Source organism: Silurus meridionalis, chromosome 27 (genome assembly GCF_014805685.1).
Source record: "Silurus meridionalis isolate SWU-2019-XX chromosome 27, ASM1480568v1, whole genome shotgun sequence".
NCBI classification, from domain to species: Eukaryota; Metazoa; Chordata; class Actinopteri; order Siluriformes; family Siluridae; genus Silurus; species Silurus meridionalis.
Window position 1 is genome coordinate 12,815,514 of NC_060910.1, and position 23,897 is coordinate 12,839,410.

Consider the following 23,897-nt stretch of genomic DNA (forward strand, 5'->3'; position numbering starts at 1 on the left):
TTATTATGCTACATCAATATTGTTTTATTTCTTTTTTTATTATAGCTCACCTTTCACTCACGATGTGCAATCTGTGATCTGACAAAAACAAACAAAAAAGATCTAAATTCACATTTGAATGTATGAAATTCATAATGTTTTATTATACAATCCTTTTGGTTTGGGTGCAAATATTTCTAGAGCCATCTGCACCTGCTGTAGGCTGTTACCTTTTTATGCAGACATTAACATATTTAAAGTGGGTGAATGTTCTGTTGCTTTTTTACACAGTTACATAACACAACCATCCGCCAAACACAAAATGGCCCTCATGCTTGTGTCCCTATTTGGTGTTACAGTAAAGAGACGCATCCGGAGAGAGGCGCGCGTTTGACGCTTGCCCACGCCTGCAGTTACACACGTTGGTCTTTGGGTGGCGTCAGAGTGCAGAGAACAGTGTTTGTTTGAAAGCCATATTTAAAACCTGCTTTTCGTAAAATCCCGCCTCCTGCTCTGGAATTGGCTGAGGGGGGTTATTGAGCAACTTGGATAGTGAGTTTATTTATTTGAAGACAAAATTGAAGAGAAAATATACCATTTCCCTTATTTTAATAATGATGATAACACTTAGGCGCGCAAGACGCAACCCGCGTGCGCGTTCTGCCTCCTGCCAGTCGGCACGGTGACGTCAGCGACGTATTGGCCGTCCAATCAGAGGAGAGCTTGTGACTTGATGGGGCGGGGCTTCGGGAATCCGGGGTAGACCGAAGTAACGCTTTTCGGAGAAGGAGAAGGCGCGAGCGGGGGTAGAGGGACGTCCGTTAGACGGAGAGCCGCAGTTTTAGCTTTAGTTTTTTTCTCCTTCCTCGGTTCACGAAAATAGGAAGACGAAAAGCCTTAAAAACCAACAAACAAGAGCGAATAAAAAGTCGAAATAGAGAGGCGTGTGTGAGACCCTTGACCTAAGCGTTAGCTGTGGTCCTCGAGCGAGCTAAGGCAGGCTGTGTCCGAGAGTGTCCGAAAATCTGACCGAGAAGACACAGACAGGGAGGGAGACATGGCTACGACGACCTGCACTCGATTTACGGATGAATATCAGCTATACGAAGAGCTCGGGAAGTAAGTAATTGTGTGCTTTTGTGTCCGAGTTGGAACCGGAGTCAATACCGCGAGCTGTCAAGAGTTTTTTTTTTTTTTTTGGAGTGTGTGAGATAAGGTGTGGTGTTGCACTGAGGACCCTGGCCGAATCACAAATACCTCCTGACTCACTTTACTAGTGCACTTCATTGGGTGTAAGCACTAACGTTTTCGGGTACCCTATGTAGTGACGTGTTTTATGGCTTTTTGGGGGATTTAGAACTGTCAGATTTGGCATCCTAACTGTCCGCGTAATGGTAACTTTTTTTGCTTCGTTTTTTTTTTTTTATTAAATAAACATCTATCAATGTTGAAGTAGACCTTTTTACTCGATTAAATCCCACTCCCAGGTGTCGTCAGTGGTTGTAAACTGATGACGGACTGCAGGAAAAAGTGAACCGCTGCCATTAGTTTGGTTGCTGCTACGCCCCCATTGGTTTGGTTAAATGGCTTCCTCTGGTCATTTCATGCTTTTATGCAGATGTGCACACAATTTCATGATCAACGAGGCAACATCTGGGATTCTACGCGAGGTGTGTATGTGGGAGTGCATTTCTATGTAAGGCAAAGAGAAAGAGGTGAAACCTATAAACGACCTGACGTTTGTGCGCATGCGCACTTCACAGCCAATTTCCCGTGCACAATTTTCAGATTAGAATAGCTATGAAGACATGCTGCCTGGATCGTGCTGAAACACGGGGGTCTGATCAGACTAATCAAAATCCTATATTCATGTTGATGAAGTAGACAAAATTGCACAAAATATACTTTTGTCTCCACAGTCATGTCCACTTCTGAGGTCCAGATTATGTGGCAAGACAGGACATATTGGACACCTGCATGTTTCCATTTTTGTGGGCGAGTTGGTCTAAAGCTTAGTAGCTCTGTCATGTCTCTTCAGCATGATGGACATGATTTAATCTGGGAATCGTGGCGGATTTCGTCATTCAGATCATATTTAGGGTGCATTTATAAATCTATTCTCCATTCATTTTCATCCTATAGATTCTGTATATTACAGCTGTCTGATATGTAAAACATTTTATATTTCCTGTATATTATTTACTGGCCATAAGATTGATATGTGCTGTTTGAACATTCTGCACCCTATTTGCTGTTATAATTTGTCCCCATAGATTAGCTTCTTAAATATAGTGGAAGATCTAGTGGGAGTGTGGTTGTGGAAATGTGTGCTCATTAAGCCTTAAGTGCATCATTAAAGTTAGTAAAGCGTTCAAATCCCTCCCAAAGGTGTTCAGTAGGCTTGAGGTCAGAGCTCGAAAGAAAGCCACCCGAGATCCAGTCCAACCCATGCAAAGCATATCTTCATTCACAGGGGCATCGTCATACTGGTTTTGTCTCTTAGTTCAAGTGAAGGGAAGATTTTATGCTATTTATCTAAAGACATGCTGTACAATTGTTTACCTCGTACTTTGTGATAACAGTTTGGGGAAAAAACACAGATTTAAAAGTCAGTTGTCCAAATAGTTTTGTCCATATGTTTATATATATATATATAAATATATATGACACAACTGTCTGTCAACAGCCATATATATATATAATATATATAAATAAAATATGGCTGTTGACAGACAGTTGTGTCAGTGTTGCATTGTTCTTGTTTTTGTTACACAACCTCACTGAAAAGTGACATCAGAGATATAGTATATAATATCACCATATTACACAGCCCTAATACTGTATATATCATTCATCCTGGAAAACATCCCTGTGGCATTCCCAAAATATTTGTTTTATTATTTTTGTAAATATACTTTTTTTTCCCATGTCTGTGTAGCCACTTTACTCAGAGACTTCATGTTTGATGCACCACAAAAGCAGATTAGGATATTTTTTATTTATTTATTTATTTACTTTTTTTTTTTTTTAATATATTGTTAATAAATAATATTAGTAATAGTTAATAAATAAGTAAAGGAGCAATCTGATTAAAAATTAATAATTTTTTTTGTACTTTTCGTATGTTTGCAGTCAGTGGTGGTGTAAATTATTCTTCTGTTTAATTACATTTTGAAAGACGGTGACAAATGTTTTATACCTGTAAAAGCCATGCTGAACTTCTGAAGTTTGATTTTGAAGATTTGTGCCTCTATTTTTTAAATAGATACCGTTTTTGAACATCGAAGCTTACTGCACTATACTTTATTTTATTGTGCAGCCTGAGACACAACTTCCAATAATAAAAGAAAGTTTTAAAGAGGTTAAAACTAACTTGTGAATGACTCACCCATTAATCTGTATAAAGCAGCACAGCGAGTAAACAAATGATGTGTTGAGACTATAGTGTGAAACGAACAGTGGATGGATTAATAGAAGGAAAGGGATTTGGGCTAATGTGTGTGCGTTAGAAACGGTAAGCTTCCTGTTAAGGTCAGGGTGAAAAGTGGAACCGTGTCCATGTTGAACACAGTCCAAATGAACACCTTCAACCTCCTGTGAGTGCACACTTGTAAAAACGAAGCCGTGACGCAAGTAGGAGCGGGTCACTAAATACCGACGCTGAGTGCAAATGTGCGGCTCGAGATGCTGCGAGATCTGTGAGGGAGTGTGAACACACTTCAGTCCATGCTATGTTTGTTAAGGTTGCATGGAATAAAAAAATGTGATAAGTACCTCAGCAGTGATTAGGCTCATTGTTCGAGTCTTCGTTGTTGCATAAGACAGAGTTGTCCGAGTCACACATGAAACCATTTCAATGCAAATCACTTTTGTCAAAAAAAAAAAAAAAAAAATCCTGTTAATCATTTACATTTTTTCATCTTCCCACACACCCCACACCACAAGTTTGTTTAAGCCATGGTTGTCATAGTGAGCTGTTTCATATTGATCCTACAGGTTTCACAATTTTTATTTCTAGTGTTATACTGTCCATCTTGTCTTGCTGTTTTTCCCCAGATGAAATATTTTCATGTAAAAATCACTTACAAAATACAAAGTATAAAGTTTGATCCAAAAGTTTGATTCAAAAACTTCTTAGCTGTCTTTAATGGACAAATCAATTGCAATTGCAAAAATACACTACACGCACAAAAGTATAGTAACTTTTCCAGACACCAATTTCCAATTGTTCCCACATCGTACACATGCAGTTGTATAGAATGCCTTTGGAAGTGTTAGTATGGGATTTTCTCTTCAAGAAGAAGGCTAAGGTCCCTTCTCAGGGGTCCAGGAGTGGCAGCTTAGTGTGACTGGGATTTAAACTCACAACCTTCAAATCCAAAGTCGAATGTCTGCACCGCGAAGATACCACGCGCAAATTGAGTCTTTTTTCCCAGAAGAGCGGAGGTTATTGTAACAGCAAATGTGGAATGGAATGTTCAAAAAGGCATATGAATATTATGGTTCCATGTCCACAAACTTTTGTCCATATATAGTCTGGATATACTGTTAATAATAATATAATAAAGTCCACTCTTTAGCTCTAAATTCAGGATCCGAACCCATACATTCTTTGTCTTTCTGATATCTGAGCTGTTATTTTGTGCTGCTATCAGATAGATATTGATCCTCATAGCTTACGGTTTATTTACTGATACAATGCGAGTGTATACGATGTTTAAATGGTGTTAGACTCAGTATGTTATGCAGTGTTTTATTCTCATTTTTATTGATTCATCAGCATAATTGTTTTTGCATCCTTATATGTTTGAGTGTGTGAATGTGTTTTATCAAAACACCCACTGAAAACCACATTTGTAGACCAGGTTAAAGGGTTAATGGGCTTATTATTTAATGTTAGTACCTCAGTGACCAGCGGTAACGGTTTTGGGTTTGGAAGAGTGTATTAAACTGACGCAGCGAGTGTAGGGTGTGTGAGAACTTGTGCGAACATCTACAATAGACTCCTCTTTGCAGATTGTTCGGGTAATGCAGTAAGGAATGTGTGCAGACTGTAGAACATGTAGAGTCTCCCATTGATGAGTGATTTTCTTTTTCCCCACAAGTTCCAGGTGTTGTAATAATGAGGGGTGAAGTGTGGAGGAGGGCAAATAAGAGCTCTGAATCAGCGCATTCATGTACACACATCAAAATCACGCATCTGTAGATGTCACAGGGGTTAGGGGTTGTAGATATTTGTGTAATATAATGGAAGGATGTATTTATACTGCATTCAGGTGAGTTTTTGCTTGTGACAGGGCTGTAAGAGAATTTGCTTAAAATTCTAGTAGCCTGTTTTATTGTGATTTTATTTTATTTACATCGACAAAACATTTTGTTAATTTCTATCTATATTTCTATAACCCTCACATTTATTATGCTTAAGTCAAATGACTTGGAGGTTTAATTAAACACACTTTATACGAGACATCTAACACAATTAGACTCTAAATAAATGAATCAATATACCGTAATTTCCGGACCATTAAACGCACCCAAATATAAGCCGCACGCACTGAATTTAACAAAGATTTTTATTTTTGAACATAAATAAGCCGCAGTCTCAGTCTACACTGTAGTCTACACTGAAACTAACGAGCTTTACACAGGCTTTAATGAAAGACAGTGTCTGTTACACGGCTTGTATCTAAACAGTAGCCTACCAAGAAAGTCATTGTTCACTGTCTTCCTCCTTTCTTTCACAACTATTTCTCTCTCGAGTTTTTCTTTTGGCATCGTTGTGCGTTTAAAAATCACCATCGGTGAATCTTTTCTCCCGATGCCGTGCAGCTCAGAACACAGGTGAAGTGTGTTTTTTCATGCCCGGTTGTTTTCAGCTTGGCGAATGATTCGCATTTCCTGTAGACAGTCCGAGTGAGCGGCAGGTCAAACGTCAGAGGAACATCATCCATATTTATGATGTGGTGCGGCCAGATTCAGTGGGAGCGCATCTGATTTAATATAAAGAGTTTCATTGGTTCACCTGAACCCGTTCAGCAATTTCATTAGTCTAATGTTATGGGGCTCAGTTTTTTGGCATGAAGTTTGTGAAACCGGGAAAAACCCATAAATTAGTCGCTTCGTTATTTAAGCCATGGGGTTCAAAGCGTGGGGGGAAAAAAGTAGCGGCTTATAGTCCGGAAAATACGGTATTTAATGCAACAGTTTCTGTAAAAAAAATAATAACTTTTGCTGATTTAAAAAAAAAAATTACTTGAAATAAATAATTAATGTATTGTAAAGCTTGATTATTATTTAGTTTTTTTTACTACTGACTTAAACTTCCACACACATCTCAGCATTTAGAGCAGCAGGGAATTTAATTTGATTTAAAATAATTATATGCTCGCATTTTTTTTAGTCATATCTGACTATGCTTTTATGCCGGGTTTGCATTTGTGGAAGTGTGTGTGTTTGTGTGTGTGTGTGTGTAAAAACTTCTGCATTAGCTCTAAATGTAGAATTTGCTGCCTCTGCTCATGTTACCACATGGGATTTTAGTAAGCACAATAATGTGGTGCATTCCCTGATATATTCCATGTCCAAATGATTTCTACCTTATTACTGGCACACGCACGCACGCACGCACATACACAAGAACAATACTGGTTCATTGTGCAAGGAAGGCCGAGTGTGCAGAGAGAACAGTGCAATGGAGGTCTTATGCTTAATAATTTTCCACAAAAATAAAGACACATTTATTTAATCATGCCAAATTATTTAGCAAAAAAAATGTATTTAAAAATGCTTTTTTGACATTAAAAATGACAGAAAAACACGTGTGTCCAGCTAAGAAGCTACAGTATGAATGACCTCATACATTATGCGACATCATCATTAGGGCTGCAACTAACGTTTGTTTTTCTTGATTATTCGATTGATTAGATTAAAAATAAAAAACAACACTTTTTTTATTAGATGTTTTGCATATTATAACAATATAAAATTCTAATTCAGGGTATTTATATATAAAAGTGTTCTTAAAAAAAAATGCAAAAGCTACATTTGGATTTTAACTCTTTAATTTATAAATCTTATTGAGGTGGGGACATTTCTTCTTGAACAAATTCACTCATGCTGGGTTGTTTCTTAATGTAAAAAAAAAAACAAACAGCATTTGAGTATGCAAGTTGAACCAATTTGTGTAAATCAACATTCGTATTATTTTTAATGATAATTACAGACGGCAAGTTGGTAAGTTGCTTAAAAAAAATCAATTTCGATAATTTTTGTAAGAAAAACACACACATTGTGTTCGGTTGTGAAGATATAAGCATCTAGAATATAAGATTTATTTAATTTTGTATAATAATTAAATGACATATGCATACAAATGCTATATAAAGAGAGTGGACCAGGGAAATGCAGCATGACACCAGTGATGTTCTAGTGCATCACTGTAGTACTTCCATACCACAAAAACCTCTACTTTGCATAATTTGCAGATTACAGTTTTCTTTGTTGTGTTTTATATAAAATATTTTCATGCGTTGGATGACTTGGGACGCACACTTTTTTCTGCCGACGGTTGACCCTGTACTGTCCGCCATTTTCGCATGCCGTCCCGCTAAACCGAAACTTGAGCAGCCCAGATAATTGATACTGGCATTTGTTGACAATGAATTTCATCATCAACTTTTAGCGATTTTATTCATTAGTTGTTGCAGCTCTAATCATTATACCCAAAAATATATAATACACTGATTTTAAAATGCTGATGAGCCACATCAACTCTTTGTCATTAAGCAAAGACGAATAACTTTCTTTATTCTGTTTGCTATTTCTTCTTAGGGGAGCGTTTTCAGTGGTGAGGCGATGTGTAAAGCTGTGCACAGGCCAAGAGTACGCTGCCAAAATCATCAACACCAAAAAACTGTCGGCCAGAGGTGAGGAAATACCTTTCTGATTTCTGTTCCTGTAACAGACGTGTAACAATCACTGTAACAATCGGGATGCGGTGTGCCATTTAACACTGGGGCAGATACACACACACACACACACACACACACAAATAATTAATAATGCTCTCCACCCAAAAAAACCCCCATATCTCTGATTAATTTTTATGCATAATAAAATAATAATTCAAGTTTAGATATCTTGGCCAACCAGGCAAATTCAACTAGTAGTTCTCTATCTCAGAAATAGGACATAGGAATTTCCTCATAGGACTTATTATGTATTTGTGATAATTTCATGCTTCAATTTGTCTAATTTTAGTGTCTGATCAGTTTGCTTCTTCCAAGGGCGTTTATTGTTTTGTAAAAAAAAAAAATCTAAATTATCTCAAAATTTAATAAGCAAGATTTAAATAAGTGATAATAATATAAGTTTGAATTTGTTTAGATATCGTCACATGCTGAAATGTCATTTTGCCGTGTCGAACAATCTGCTCATTCACAAGTGTTGGTTGTGAAACAGTTTTTACAGACGCATTCTCTGTGGGGGGGGACCTTTCCGTAACCGTAACACCTCTGTCCCGTCCAGGATCATAATCACTCTGTTGGATTTGGGAACAGCATGTGCAGTTGAGAAACATCCACATATTGAGAAACTGCTGTTTTTATTGTGCTGATAAACCTTCGTCTTGTGAGCTATTTGCGCAAACACACAACTTCTCTTTGTAGCTCTCAGCTGAGGTAAACTGGTATTTGCAAACCTCTACCAGCTGACAGATTTCTTTCAGTGTCTTGTATGTACCAGCATGCTGTCCTCTGCTCAGGCACCAGTCGCACGTTTTTTCACAGTAAGAGCTATTGCCAAGGCCGAGGCCAAATTCCATGGCAGTGAGACAGACTCCAGGCTGCACCTGCTCCACAGCGAGCAGTTTTTCGGATGGCATGCTGCACGAGAGGAGCGTAGCTATGTCATAGCCTGTAGGAGCGTAGCTATGTCATAGCCTGTAAACTGAACTGGGCAGCTGCTTGGCCAGGTGTCGCTGAGCAGTTGACAGCTCACGGTGTTCATTGTGGCCAACAAGTATTCCATTCTCAATGCCCTGCTATGCAGCTGAGTAGCTGATTTGGAAAAAAAAAACGGCAGAGAATATGATCGTGGCTTGGTGTCATGTAGTGAGGGTGGGGTGGAGTATGCACAAGATAATTTTACCATCGTAATGCCAATTCAAGGATTGTCCAGAGCCCCTGAGATGACAGGGTTGTTGTTTTTTTTATTTTATCAAGGCGTAACCATGACTTAATTTTTCCAGGCCCTGAGTTGATATCTAAAGGCCATAAAGCATATCTCTTGCTCAGAATTATTTTCTTTAAATTGTGTAACTTAAACCCACGACTTGTTGTTGGGATGTTGTACTCAGTGCATGGTTTCTGGATAATTATTATATGGGAATGTGTGAAAACTGACTCCAGTGTATCCTTGTGCATCATTCCAGGATTGAAGTGTAATATTACTCACCTCCCTGCTTTGGTTCCTGTAGCACAAGGGCTAATAATATATTAATTCATAACCACAAGAAGCCTTGCATGTAGCTTTAATAAATACACAAATACACATGTGACTACACTATATATAAGGAAACATATATATATATATATATGTATATACAGGGAGTGCAGAATTATTAGGCAAGTTGTATTTTTGAGGATTAATTTTATTTGAGGATTTAATTTGAACAACAACCATGTTCTCAATGAACACAAAAAACTCATTAATATCAAAGCTGAATATTTTTGGAAGTAGTTTTTAGTTTTAGCTATTTTAGGGGGATATCTGTGTGTGCAGGTGACTATTACTGTGCATAATTATTAGGCAACAACAAAAACAAATTCATACCCATTTCAATTATTTATTTTACCAGTGAAACCAATATAACATCTCAACATTCACAAATATACATTTCTGACATTCAAAAACCAAACAAAAACAAATCAGTGACCAATATAGCCACCTTTCTTTGCAAGGACACTCAAAAGCCTGCCATCCATGGATTCTGTCAGTGTTTTGATCTGTTCACCATCAACATTGCGTGCAGCAGCAACCACAGCCTCCCAGACACTGTTCAGAGAGGTGTACTGTTTTCCTCCTTGTAAATCGCACATTTGATGATGGACCACAGGTTCTCAATGGGGTTCAGATCAGGTGAACAAGGAGGCCATATCATTAGATTTTCTTCTTTTATACCCTTTCTTGCCAGCCACGCTGTGGAGTACTTGGACGTGTGTGATGGAGCATTGTCCTGCATGAAAATCATGTTTTTCTTGAAGGATGCAGACTTCTTCCTGTACCACTGCTTGAAGAAGGTGTCTTCCAGAAACTGGCAGTAGGACTGGGAGTTCAGCTTGACTCCATCCTCAACCCGAAAAGGCCCCACAAGCTCATCTTTGATGATACCAGCCCAAACCAGTACTCCACCTCCACCTTGCTGGCGTCTGAGTCGGACTGGAGCTCTCTGCCCTTTACCAATCCAGCCACGGGCCCATCCATCTGGCCCATCAAGACTCACTCTCATTTCATCAGTCCATAAAACCTTAGAAAAATCAGTCTTGAGATATTTCTTGGCCCAGTCTTGACGTTTCAGCTTGTGTGTCTTGTTCAGTGGTGGTCGACTTTCTGCCTTTCTTACCTTGGCCATGTCTCTGAGTATTGCACACCTTGTGCTTTTGGGCACTCCAGTGATGTTGCAGCTCTGAAATATGGCCAAACTGGTGGCAAGTGGCATCTTGGCAGCTGCACGCTTGACTTTTCTCAGTTCACGGGCAGTTATTTTGCGCCTTGGTTTTTCCACACGCTTCTTGCGACCCTGTTGACTATTTTGAATGAAACGCTTGATTGTTCGATGATCACGCTCAGAAGCTTGGCTATTTTAAGACTGCTGCATCCCTCTGCAATATATCTCACTATTTTTGGCTTTTCTGAGCCTGTCAAGTCCTTCTTTTGACCCATTTTGCCAAAGGAAAGGAAGTTGCCTAATAATTATGCACACCTGATATAGGGTGTTGATGTCATTAGACCACACCCCTTCTCATTACAGAGATGCACATCACCTAATATGCTTAATTGGTAGTAGGCTTTCCAGCCTATACAGCTTGGAGTAAGACAACATGCATAACGAGGATGATGTGGTCAAAATACTCATTTGCCTAATAATTCTGCACTCCCTGTATATATATGTATATGTATATGTATATATGTGTGTGTATAGATAGATAGATAGATAGATAGATAGATAGATAGATAGATAGATAGATAGATATAGATATGTATGTATGTATGTCTGTATATACACTCACTGGTCACTTTATTAGGTACACCTTACCAGTACCGGGTTGGACCCCCTTTTGCCTTCAGAACTGCCTTAATCCTTCGTGACATAGATTCAACAAGGTACTGGAAACATTCCTCAGAGATTTTGGTCCATATTGACATGATAGCTTCACGCAGTTGCTGCAGATTTGTCAGCTGCACATCCATGATGCGAATCTCCCGTTCCACCACATCCCAAAGGTGCTCTATTGGATTGAGATCTGGTGACAGTGAACTCATTGTCATGTTCAGGAAACCAGTCTGAGATGATTCGCGCTTTATGACATGGCACGTTATCCTGCTGGAAGTAGCCATCAGAAGATGGGTACACTGTGGTCATAAAGGGATGGACATGGTCAGCAACAATACTCAGGTAGTCTGTGGCGTTGACACGATGCTCAAATGGTACTAATGGGCCCAAAGTGTGCCAAGAAAATATCCCCCACACCAATACACCACCACCACCAGCTAGAACCGTTGGCAGGATGGATCCATGCTTTCTCCATGTTGTTGACGCCCAATTCTGACCCTACCATCCAAATGTCGCAGCAGAGATTGAGACTCATCAGACCAGGCAATGTTTTTCCAATCTTCTATTGTCCAATTTTTATGAGCCTGTGCGAATTGTAGCCTCAGTTTTCTGTTTTTAGCTGTCAGGAGTGACACCCGGTGTGATCTTCTGCTGTTGTAGCCCATCCGCCTCAAGGTTCGACGTGTTGTGCGTTCAGAGATTTTCTTCTGCATACCTCGGTTGTAACGAGTGGTTATTTGAGTTACTGTTGCCTTTCTATCAGCTCGAACCAGTCTGGCCATTCTCCTCTGACCTCTGGCATCAACAAGGCATTTGCGCCCACAGAACTGCCGTTTACTGGATATTTTCTCTTTTTCGGACCATTCTCTGTAAACCCTAGAGATGGTTGTGCGTGAAAATCCCAGTAGATCAGCAGTTTCTGAAATACTCAGACCAGCCCGTCTGGCACCAACAACCATGTCACGTTCAAAGTCACTTAAATCACCTTTCTTCCCCATTCTAACGAATCTTTGAACTGCAGCAGATCGTCTTGACCATGTCTACATGCCTAAATGCATTGAGTTGCTGCCATGTAATTGGCTGATTAGAAATTTGCGTTAACGAGCAATTGGACAGGTGTACCTAATAAAGTGGCCGGTGTAATATATATATATATATATATATATATATATATATATATAATTAGTACAGACCAAAAGTTTGGACACACCTTCTCATTTAAATAGTTTTCTTTATTTTCATGACTATGAAAATTGTAGATTCACACTGAAGGCATCAAAACTATGAATTAACACATGTGGAATTATGTATGGAATTATATACATAACAAAAAAGTGTGAAACAACTGAAAAATGTCATATTCTAGGTTCTTCAAAGTAGCCACCTTTTGCTTTGATTACTGCTTTGCACACTCTTGGCATTCTCTTGATGAGCTTTAAGTGGTAGTCACCTGAAATGGTCTTCCAACAGTCTTGAAGGAGTTCCCCGAGAGATGCTTAGCACTTGTTGGCCCTTTTGCCTTCACTCTGCGGTCCAGCTCACCCCTAAACCATCTCGATTGGGTTCAGGTCCGGTGACTGTGGAGGCCAGGTCATCTGGCGCAGCACCCCATCACTCTCCTTCTTGGTCAAATAGCCCTTGATGCCTTCAGTGTGACTCTACAATTTTCATAGTCATGAAAATAAAGAAATGTCTTTGAATGAGAAGGTGTGTCCAAACTTTTGGTCTGTACTGTGTATGTGTATATATATATATATATATATATATATATATATATATATATATATATATATATATATATATGTATGTATGTGCATGTGCATGTATATGTATGCATGTATATGTGTATGTATGTATATGTATATGCATTTCTGAGGCAAGATAAAACATGAAGTGTGACAAAAGTGACATTTACTGTGGAGAAAACCAATACCATCTCTTATATATTTTCCATTCTTCAGAAACATGTTGTTTTAATCTGTTTATTATAAGATTTACGTGGAGCGTCTGCCTTGCAAGTCCCTGTGAATGAGCTGTTACTATAGAAACCATACAACGTGAATATAAACCATCCAAATGACAGCAACAGCAATCATGTTCCTTACTGTTTGTCACTTCAGTGCCATTTTGAACAACACTGACTATTGCATTGAATATTTATACATAACGTGACGTAAAATATAAAAATAAGGCCGATACGGGTACCTTTCGGCACGGATTCGACTAACCATGACAGTGGTTAAATAGAAAATGAAGGGCAAACAGAAAACGCGCACACACACACACATCCATAGTTTTAAGGCAGATTGTACATCTGTAGAACTGAAGAAATGAAGTATATTGTAAAAGGCATTGTGTTGGATTTAAAACCGAACAACAAGAGACGAGTGATTGCGAGTGATCGTGCGAGTGAGAGAGAAGCAGTTTAGGAGAGCTGTGCCTGTGAAGGCAGCAATGGAACTTGGCAGCTGTGTGTGTGTGTGTGTGTGTGTGTGTGTGTGTGTGTGAGGGAGAGAGAGAGAATGTGAGCGAGCGAGCATGTGAAAGCATAGCTACATGCCTGAAGCACGGGACTCTCATCTGACCCAGGCAGCCATAGAGAGACGGCCATGGCCTGGGCGACATGCACATGTACGTACTTACTTACATTGTGTGTCATAAATCAAAAGATGACTCCAAGAGTAACCAATAATTCCAATAATAATATATATATATGGCTTTCTAGATTCAAAGAGCCTGTGACTACTGTAGGCTCAGATTCCTGTTTTTAGCTGTGTGAGTGGAACCAGATGTGGTTTTCTCGCTAAAGTTGGACACGTGCATTGTGAGATGCTTTTCTGCTCGCTGCGGGTGTAAAAAGTGCTTCTGTGAGTTACCACAGCTCTCCTGTCAACTCGAACGAGTAGTCATGCTCCACTGATCTCTGTTTTAAGCAAACTGTTTCTACACATACAGCTGATGATCTGTGGTTTTTTTTTTGTTGTTTTTTTCAAGACTGTTATGTGTAAATTTGTAAAATTGCTAGGACGTCAGCAGTTTTTTGAATACTAGCATCAACAACTATTATAGTCACAGTCATTTTTTGTACTGCTGCCACACAACTGCCCAATCAGGCGTTGCATAAATGAAGAGGGGTATAAACGATGATTCTTCTTCTTCTTTCGGCTTCTCCCATTAGGGGTCACCACAGCGGATTAAAGTGATTTGTGAGCGTATGGTTTAAATGTCATGATGTAATATTTTTGTCTTTTTGCCCACACTGTCATTTGTGTTTGCAGTGTGTTGAAGTCCCTGCAGCTTGACAGTTAGGGTCAGCACAAATCAACAAAGGTTCAGCCCGCGTTCAGGGAGGTCTTTGTGCGTGTTTGTTTTCAATGGGAGTTTACACTGGGATATGAGTGTCGAAAAAAACGACCGTGATATTGCTAGATGTCTGTGAGGGAAACACCAAAGGGATGCGGGTGCTGAGTTTTCCAAATGTGAAGATCGAGGTCTGATCCAGCTAAATGTCAGGGAGGTAAATGTCAGCCTAAATACATCCTCATCAGCCACAGGATTTATCATTAGTCATGTTTTCATTATCTCCATTGATGTTAGAAGACATAAGACCAATAGATGAAAGTCAAGATGAGTCCCTGTTCTGTTGTGTCTGTTTATTCATTTGTTTTTGTTTGTTTATTTATTTATTTACAGCTGCCAGGATGTGCAGAGAACATGAGCAAATATTAAAGAAAATTGTCTTAACTAGCTCAGCACTTATTGGCTTATAGTTTGAAACCACTCCTTCAAATATTGCTTAGCTTTCCATATTTTCTATTAGAATGTCTATTTCACCATTATGCAGCATTAATTAACTCCACAAATCCACTATATAAGCACTGAATATAGGGCTGCAACTAACGATTCTTTTAATGATTGGTTAATCGGACGATTATTAATTTTTTCTTCTTTGATTAATTGGATATATATATATATATATATATATATATATATATATATATATATATATATAAAACAAGTATAATATATATATTTATATATATTTTCAAAGTATTTATGTATAAAATGCAAATGCCACATATTAAGTTTAACTAATTTAGACCTTTATAATATAAAGCTTACGGTGACTGATTGTTGAGCAGTGAATGGGGGATTTCTCCTTTGAACGAATTTACTCATGCTGGGTTGTTTCTTTTTGTAAAATAACAAAACAAAACAGCATTTGCGTATGAAAAGGTGAAGCAATTTGTGTAAATCAACATTTGTATTGTATTTTGCAGGTGGCAAGTTGACAACCGTGCTTAAAAAAAATCCATCTAAAACAGTACAACATTGTTTTGCCAATTTTTGTTTAGAAAAATACACACATTGTTTGTTTGTGAAGATATAAGCACCTTGAATATATATATATATATATATATATATATATATATATATATATATATATATATATATATATATATATATATATAAATAATTAATACAATTTCATACAAAAATTCAATGATATATACATAAATGAAATATACAAACATTGAAAACAAGCATTGGAACGTAGTAAAGTAAATCACGTTTGAAAACATAGTTTACTGTTGTAGTAGACAAATGCTATAAAAATAGAATGAAACGGAGAAACGCAGCATACTAACAGGCGTGACTGTCCTGAAGTTAACAAACAAACAGTTTACACAATAGCACTTCATTAAACTGTACCATTTTCACATGATGGGAATTATACAGTTTCTGTTCACCGTGCTGATGTTTCACCTTCATCCAGATGAAGGTGAAACATCAGCACGGTGAGCAGAAACTGTATGTATTCAACTGTTTAGCTGAATACATGTATAAAATGAGAGAGAGAGAGCGAGAGAGAGCGATTGATAGTGTGAGCTCTGCCAAAATTACATAATTTGTTTTGTCCAAGGGTAAACAGAATGGGGCATTAGTGCTCTCAGTAGGTAAAATCATATTTGTAAAAGCTAAGCCTAAACCTTGGATACAAAAATCTTTGTCCCTCAGGATTTCATTTAATGTAACATTGTAAAACTGTAATCTTATATAAACCTTACTTGTTTGTATGCGCCGGAGTGCAGTGGATGGTGACCTGGATTTTCCAGCAAAGCGCACTACGCATCATTTCCGCACTGATGTCCCATTTAGGATCCTGTTTGTGCTAGTTGTTCTTAGAGATATGCTAGGCGCACAGGGTTTTATTTAGAGATCGACCAATTAATTGTTATTTTTTAATGAATCGGCATTGGCCGATTGTGCTGCAAGTTAGGCCAATTATAAGGCAGGCGCATCTGACATGCCAAAACGCACGTGTACGCTATGCGCTTTCGTGAGAGAACGTAACTCTCCCATACCAGCAGGTGGCAGTAGTATGCATTCGGCATCCAAACGGGGAAACCGGATGCTTTTGAAGAGAAAATGAGAATAACATTTGGATCTGTATTGTTAGCGAGCCTTCAACCAGCTGTAGTTTAGGCTAAAGGTAGGCACAGATAGCAAAGTCTGATAAGTGCACTAAATGAATATGCTTGTGTGGTTCGATGAATGTTTAATTTAAGCAATTTTCTGTGGCCCATCTTATTAATTAACTATTAGATTTTATGAGACAAAGGGGGAAAAAAACAAACAGAAAATTGGCCAAAAAATTGGCACAATATATCGTCATCAGCTGCAGTGATTTTTAATTATCGGCATCGACCAGACAAAAACCCATATCGGTTGGCCTCTAGTTTTATTAGATAGATTCCCAACTGGAATGGGGATTGGGCTAATGTGTGTGATTTTACTGGGAGCGAAGCTTCTTAGTATTTTCAATGATCTTGAACCAGGTCTTCTTTTGATATTGGACTTATATCTAAATCCTTAACACTATAACCACAATTTGTATTAAGAAAAATCTTATGATCACAAACTTTTGTCCACATAGTGTAATTTTTTGAGCTTCAATTTTAGTTTTTATACTTTATGTATACTATAATGCCTACTGAACCTATAGACAGCATCAAATTAAATGAATAAAAAAAACCCCAGCGATTTTATCAAGAAACATTGACCCAAAATAATAAATAAAAATGGCTTTGACTTGAAAGTCTTGCTTAGAATGTCAGGATAGGTCTCCTCAACAACAGATTCTGTTTAAGCATCAACAGTAAATGTGTGCTTTGAGTGTTCTGTGGTTATAAATGAGGTAATTACAAGTTTTAACACTATCCTCTATAAAGGTGCCAGATGAGAACGGGTTCACTTTCTAGTTTGCTTCTTAAAGTTTTTCCTCGCTACTGTCGCCACTGGCTGCTAATTAGGGATAACTTATAGGAACTAAATTTATAAATTCGCTATATATAACCTCTTTATCTCTGTAAAGCTGCTTTGGGACAATGTCCATTGTTAAAAACACTATGCAAATAAAACTGAATTGAATTAAATGACTTTTTGATTCAATAATGAACCATTTGCCAATGAATGGGAGTGGTCTCGTCTAGGATCACCAAGCCTACATCCATAGGCAGAGAGGTCTTATTGACTAGTTTCTGGAGTGAAATCAATTATAAATCAGTCACTTGATCTCAACCCTGATGTTTTAGGCTGCACCCAAACCCTCATCATTTAACCACAGCTGAGGGGAATATCTGAGGATTTTATCGCTTCATTGCAATTCCATAGGCTTTGAAAAATATTGTATAGTGTGGATCACTAGAGCAGCTTCTTGTGGATTAATACATTACTAAGCCACTGTGTTGGGTTTTCTTTTATTTGCCCCAACCGTGTGCAAGACTTGTTTGGTTAGAGACCAGCACACAAAGCTGGTTTAGTGCTGCTTTTCATGCAGCAGCCATGGCATTTCTTTTTACCCAGTGATTACATTACTTATGCTCTTTATTCTCTCCCTTCATCTGCTTTGGGATTTATCTTTTATTTTCTCTGTCTTTCTGTTTCATTTTTGTTCTTTCTTCCCTGCCCTTTCATTCCACCTTTCATCCCTCCGCTCTCCTCATCCCTCCTTTTTTTTTTTTTTTTTTTTTTTAAACCCTTCTCATGCCTTATTTACCTCGCTACACTAATACCAGAGCTTATCCGAGGAACGTTAACCCTCACGATGCCCTACTGCTTTCAACGTGTCTATGTTCTCTAGTTCAGGCTCGTGAAATTGCCCTAGATTTTTGTTATAATTCCAGATGCAGATGTGCTCCTGTTTATTTGTCAAAATTAAGTACAGCCCTGCTTTCGAATTGACTACTTATGTACCATAAGTTAACGTCACTTCTGTGTGAGGGCTTCAGAGCAGACTGTCTAGTCGCAGTACAGCTTTATGTTTTGCGGCTGAAACGGTTGTTGATTTAGACTATAGCGCTTGTGATCCGGGCTTTGAGCACTAGCCACATGTAACACTGCTGCGTTCAGCTGGACCTCTGACACGTTTCAGCTCGAACGTCATCCAGTGTCGTCACTCCGCAGGGAGGGAGCCAAAGTGCTTGCGGTCAGTTCCAAAGCAGACTTGGCTCTGTCTGGAAAGAAATAGTGTTTCTCTATATCATATCCATTGTTTTTGACTATAATGTGATGAAAGCATTAATCACCTCAGCTCGTGGACCAGTATTTGCTGGTAGAAATCAACATCATCTTTGTCACACAGCCTTAAATGAGCAGTCTAAAGACAGCTGGGTGGCATCTTTTGACCTTTTCCTTCCTGCATTGTTAATACATTTATTCTGCTTGAGACACAAGCCCCATCACTGCGCCGTCTTCCCTCAGTCACCCTTTCAGACTGCTCCCAGGCTTTATAAAGACCTATAAATATTATTATTTTTGTGCCTGTCTTACATGCCCTTTAAAACAGAACCAGAAAATGCACACAATATGCAGTGCCTCAAATTTACTGTATTATTAACATGGGCTTGGCAGTTGCTGGTACAGTGTTTTATGGCTTTTACTCAGTTTTAGATTAGTATGTGTCTCGCTCATGTGTTTTGCATATTCATCTCCTCTGCAGATCATCAGAAGCTTGAACGGGAGGCTCGAATCTGTCGACTGCTCAAGCATCCAAATATCGGTGAGATATGTTTGTAATGCTTTCCAAGAAATAAATCAAATCAGTGCAGTGATAAAGGCATTCAATTAAAATAATTCAATGACTGTACATGCTAAAAAGATATTAATGGTTTTAATCTGCTTTTAAAATTACTTTCATTAATAATAAAAAAAAAAGTAATTCCAAAAGCCAGCCATTAGCGTCACAATTATGACATTTTAGATGACGATTGAGATTAAAATTCATGATGAAAATTTTTTTTATTGCCTTTCCAGTGATGCCATTGTTATACCTGAATATCCTGCTTGAATGATATCCTGTAGGAATGAGATTCTTTTACTCCTTAAAGAGACATTAAAGCAAGAACATAATCTTCTATGTCTCTCTCTCAAACCTTGAATAGGAGTTTGTAACGCAAAGCAATGCAATATAGACTCATTTTTAAATCACATAGTGGCGTTTCTACTATAGCTTCAGCTTACATTCTCTGCATGCTGTGGTCATGTGACTTGTAAAATCACAACTTGCATATCTCTACAAGCTCTACAAACTTTCCAAATGTCCATTATTATATTAAAACTGCATGGGAAAAAAAGCTAACCATATCAACAAAAGTATTGGGACATCTGCCATTCCAAGTGCTTTATTTCCAAACCGTCACCACAAAAATGAAGGCAATCAATTGTATAGGATACAGTAGCATTACATTTTCCCATCATTTCACCTACTAGACCCAAACCTGTTCTAGCATAAGTGCTCCTCTGCAGTTCACTGGAAATCTGGTTTACATGGGATGAAGTCGACTGACTTTACTACTGTCCTTGCAGCTGAATGAGCACAAATCTCCACCAACACATGATCTCAGATGTCCATAAACTTTTGTCTATATAGTGTCTCGTGTGCAATAATGCATTATGAACTTCTATAGGCAGAGATCGTTTATATGAATTCATGTGAATATTTACAATAACAAGAAATCTTTTTCTAGCTGACTTGCAGTTAATACGTATGTAAAATACAGGTTATAAACAGTTGATTATAAAGATATTCTTAAATATTTATCTATTTAATAGTGAAGACTTAAAAAACTTCTTTAACAAACAAAAAGATATCTAAAAAAAACTTATTTCTTTAACTTTAACCCCCCAATTTTTTTTGTTTTTCTTTTAGTTCAATCGATCAATAATAGGTGATTATGTATTATTTAGCACTTTCCTTCGCTAAGCATAAGCTTATAATTGCTGAGTGTCGTCTTTATTAAAAACAGCAACGTCAAAATGTGTCACGTGTCTTCATTTTGTAATGAAAATATTTGCCCTGTTGCAGTTCGACTTCATGACAGCATATCAGAGGAAGGCTTTCACTACTTGCTGTTTGACCTGTAAGTATGTTTTGTATAGGGCTGAAACGAATGATTATTTTGATAATCGAATAATCCGACTATTGACCCTCACCCTGGATAAATCGATTAATCAGATAAAAGTTTATATATTATATAGTTTTTTTTTTTATTTCATGTTTTGATATTTATAGCTATATAAAACTGTAATTCATGCTAATTATGTATAAAGCTGTATTTAAAAAATGCAAAGCATTGAGTTTAACTATCTTTCATATAGACATTTTAAAGCTTATAGTGGCTGCTTGGTGAGCAGTGCATGGGGGATTTCTCCTTTAAACAAATTCACAACATGCTAAGTTGTTTCTGTATGCATCACTGTGGTACTTCCATCCAATTCAAACTCCACTTTGCATAACTTCCAGGTACAGTTTTCTTTATTTTTTTTTATATAAAATGCTCCCATGCCGTGGATGACTTGGGACGCACACTTTTTCCTGCTGCCGGTTGACCCTGTACTGTCCGCCATTTTCCCAAGCGGCTGTATGCTCTTACCGTCACGCTAAACTGAAACTTGAAAAGCCCAACTAATTGATAACGGCATTCGTTGACAATAAATTTCATTAGCGATTATTTTAAATTTTATCGATTAGTTGTTGCAGCTCTAATAACATTAGAATATAAATGCAATATGTGTTTTATAATAAAAACTATTAATATTAAAATCTATTTTAATAGCTGTTTTGTGTAAAAAATAGCATGTGATATTAATAAACTATATGAAATTATATAAATGTACATATTTTCTGCCCCATATATAAAATTTTGTGATCATTCTAAATGCATTTTAATAGACTGAATCTTGCAGTGAAAGAACTTGCTAGACTTTATCACGTTATGTATGTGTGCGCTCTGCATGTGTGTTTTGTTTGGGTTTGCCGATATACTCGATAATGTCAAATCACACATCGATCAAGCAGCAATTGAGATACGATTATAGAGGATCTCTTGAACGCCCCTAGTGTTTGCACTTTGTAAAAGTCACAGATAAAGCTGTAACTATACCAGAACAAAATAAATATTTTCTCAGCAGAACGATACACCGGTCATTCATAACTTTATGACCACCGGCCTAATATTCTGTTGGTCCCCTTTTGCTGCCAAAACAGTTCTGACCCATCGAGCATAAACGGCATTAACTTCTTCAGCAGATTGAGCTACAGGAGCTCGTCTGTTGTATCGGACCACATGGACCAGCCTTCACTCCCCACATGCATCAATGAGCCTTGGCCACCCATGGCACTGTCACCGGTTCACCACTGTTCCTTCCTTGGTGATTCACACAGACCACTGCAGACCAGGAACAGCCCACAAGAGCTGCAGTTTTGGAGATGCTCTGACCCAGGCGTCTAGACATCATCATGTCATACTCAATCCATACGGCCATTTTTCCTGCTTCTAACACTTTGAGGACAAAATGGCGTTTACTCGTGTTGTAGCAGCTCGGCCTATTTTCTCTATTGATCCATGAAGCATGATTTCACCATTTTGTAGCATCTTACATGATGTGGAAGATGGGAAGATGCAGAGTGCACTAAAAAGTGTTGTTGAAGATGATGAGACTCCCATAGAGTTGTCATAGAGGGTTCTGTTTCCATGGAAATGATGCTGAGCTGTTGCGTGGGTGCATGGTCTGTGTGTGTGTGTGTGTGTGTGTGGGGATGCAGGAAGCATGTGTGAGTGAGTGTGGCACTAACCGACACACTCTTTTTGCTCTGCAGGGTGACAGGGGGAGAGCTGTTTGAAGACATTGTCGCCAGAGAGTATTATAGCGAGGCCGATGCCAGGTACATAAAGCTGCCCTCTGCTTCTCTTGCGCTCTCTCTCTCTCTCTCTCTCTCTCTCTCTCTCTCTCTCTCTCTCTCTTTCTCCTTCTCCTCAGCGCCTACAGTTGTGATTGCCTCTCTTCCTCTGGATCTCTCTTTCCTATTGTTTTCCCCTTGTTTTCTCTCCACCATTGTTCACCATGTCTGTCTCCACTTCTAGTTGCACACACTTCTACTACTTTACACACAGTTTGGCATGCACCTACATAAACACCATTACAGTCTAAAAACACACACACACACACACACACACACACACACGAGCATGTACAGAGAATGGTGTTCAAATAAATGGTTAGTGTGACCCCGCCCCAATCTTTTTCAGGGTACTGATCATCTTGTTGACCTGTCGATGTTATACAGCGTATTTGACATGAAGAGACAGTGGCAGAATCATGGACCGAACCACTGCTTTACCTTTCTTACTCTCTACTTTCTCTTCATTAAGCTTTTTCTTCTTTTACTTGCCCATATCCACCAACACCGTGTCAGCGCTCGGTCAGGAACCAGAGAACCTTCTTTAGAACGGCGATTCCACCGCCTTAAAAGCCGATTTGGAGATGTGCAGATCATCTCATGTTTACAGATGACTAGCCCATGTGCCAGACGACTAGCTCGTTCTGAATTACCGCAGAACACATGGAACTATGTAATGTTTGCTTATTACTTGGATTAATTAGCGTAGATGAGACTTTCTTTTGTATCATGTAGGTATGTGGAAAGACTTAAAATTTTGGGAAAATATCGCTCTCCTGCTTATTACATGCAGTAACAGCTAAACATATTGAGGGAATTAACATGAGCTGAATTGCCCTCAACATGCTGATTTGACAACAAGGGCACAAGCTTTTAAAAAACAATCCTCTAGGGCTGAAACGATTCCTCGGGTAACTCAACCAAAAATGTAGACCATTCGCTTTAGACCAACTCTGTACCACGCTCCACAGTTATACACAGAAGAGGCTGCAAAATGAAAAATGGAACGAAACGAAGTTTGGGATCATTTCAAACCAAAACATAAGGAAAACCTGGTACAGTGCGTTTAACTTTTTTTTAAAGTAATTGGAAATCGATTTTTATAATTTTATTGATTTTTTTTTTATTTTTTATTTATATATTTGTATTAGCGTTTTTATGTAATATGGCAATTAAATGCACTAAATGGGTTTAGTTTTTACAGATTGCAATTCAGCATGTAAATGTACATTTACGTTTACATTTATGTAAATTTTTCTAAAAAGGAAACAAGTTACTTCCATCTTATGAGACCTGCCTTATTATCTCTTTTATATTTAGTATTGCTCTTTAATAAAGAAAATG

At 38.1% G+C, this 23,897-nt stretch overlaps 1 protein-coding gene across 32 annotated transcripts in view; it reads left to right on the top strand.

Annotated features, from left to right (window-relative positions):
• The first annotated feature begins 736 nt into the window (after positions 1-736).
• camk2b1 (calcium/calmodulin-dependent protein kinase (CaM kinase) II beta 1) overlaps positions 737-23,897 on the top strand; it is a 74,919-nt gene continuing 51,758 nt past the window's right edge. For 11 of the 32 annotated variants that reach the window (XM_046841456.1, XM_046841461.1, XM_046841454.1 and 8 more), the window contains exons 1-5: positions 738-1,098; positions 7,810-7,904; positions 19,314-19,373; positions 20,679-20,733; positions 22,473-22,538. In XM_046841456.1, the coding sequence (XP_046697412.1) occupies positions 1,037-1,098; positions 7,810-7,904; positions 19,314-19,373; positions 20,679-20,733; positions 22,473-22,538 (338 nt within the window). In that variant the 5' untranslated portion in view covers positions 738-1,036. Of the gene's footprint in view, positions 1,099-7,809; positions 7,905-19,313; positions 19,374-20,678; positions 20,734-22,472; positions 22,539-23,897 lie in introns of all 32 variants that reach the window. The other 21 variants (XM_046841468.1, XM_046841473.1, XM_046841470.1 and 18 more) reach the window with 4 other exon arrangements.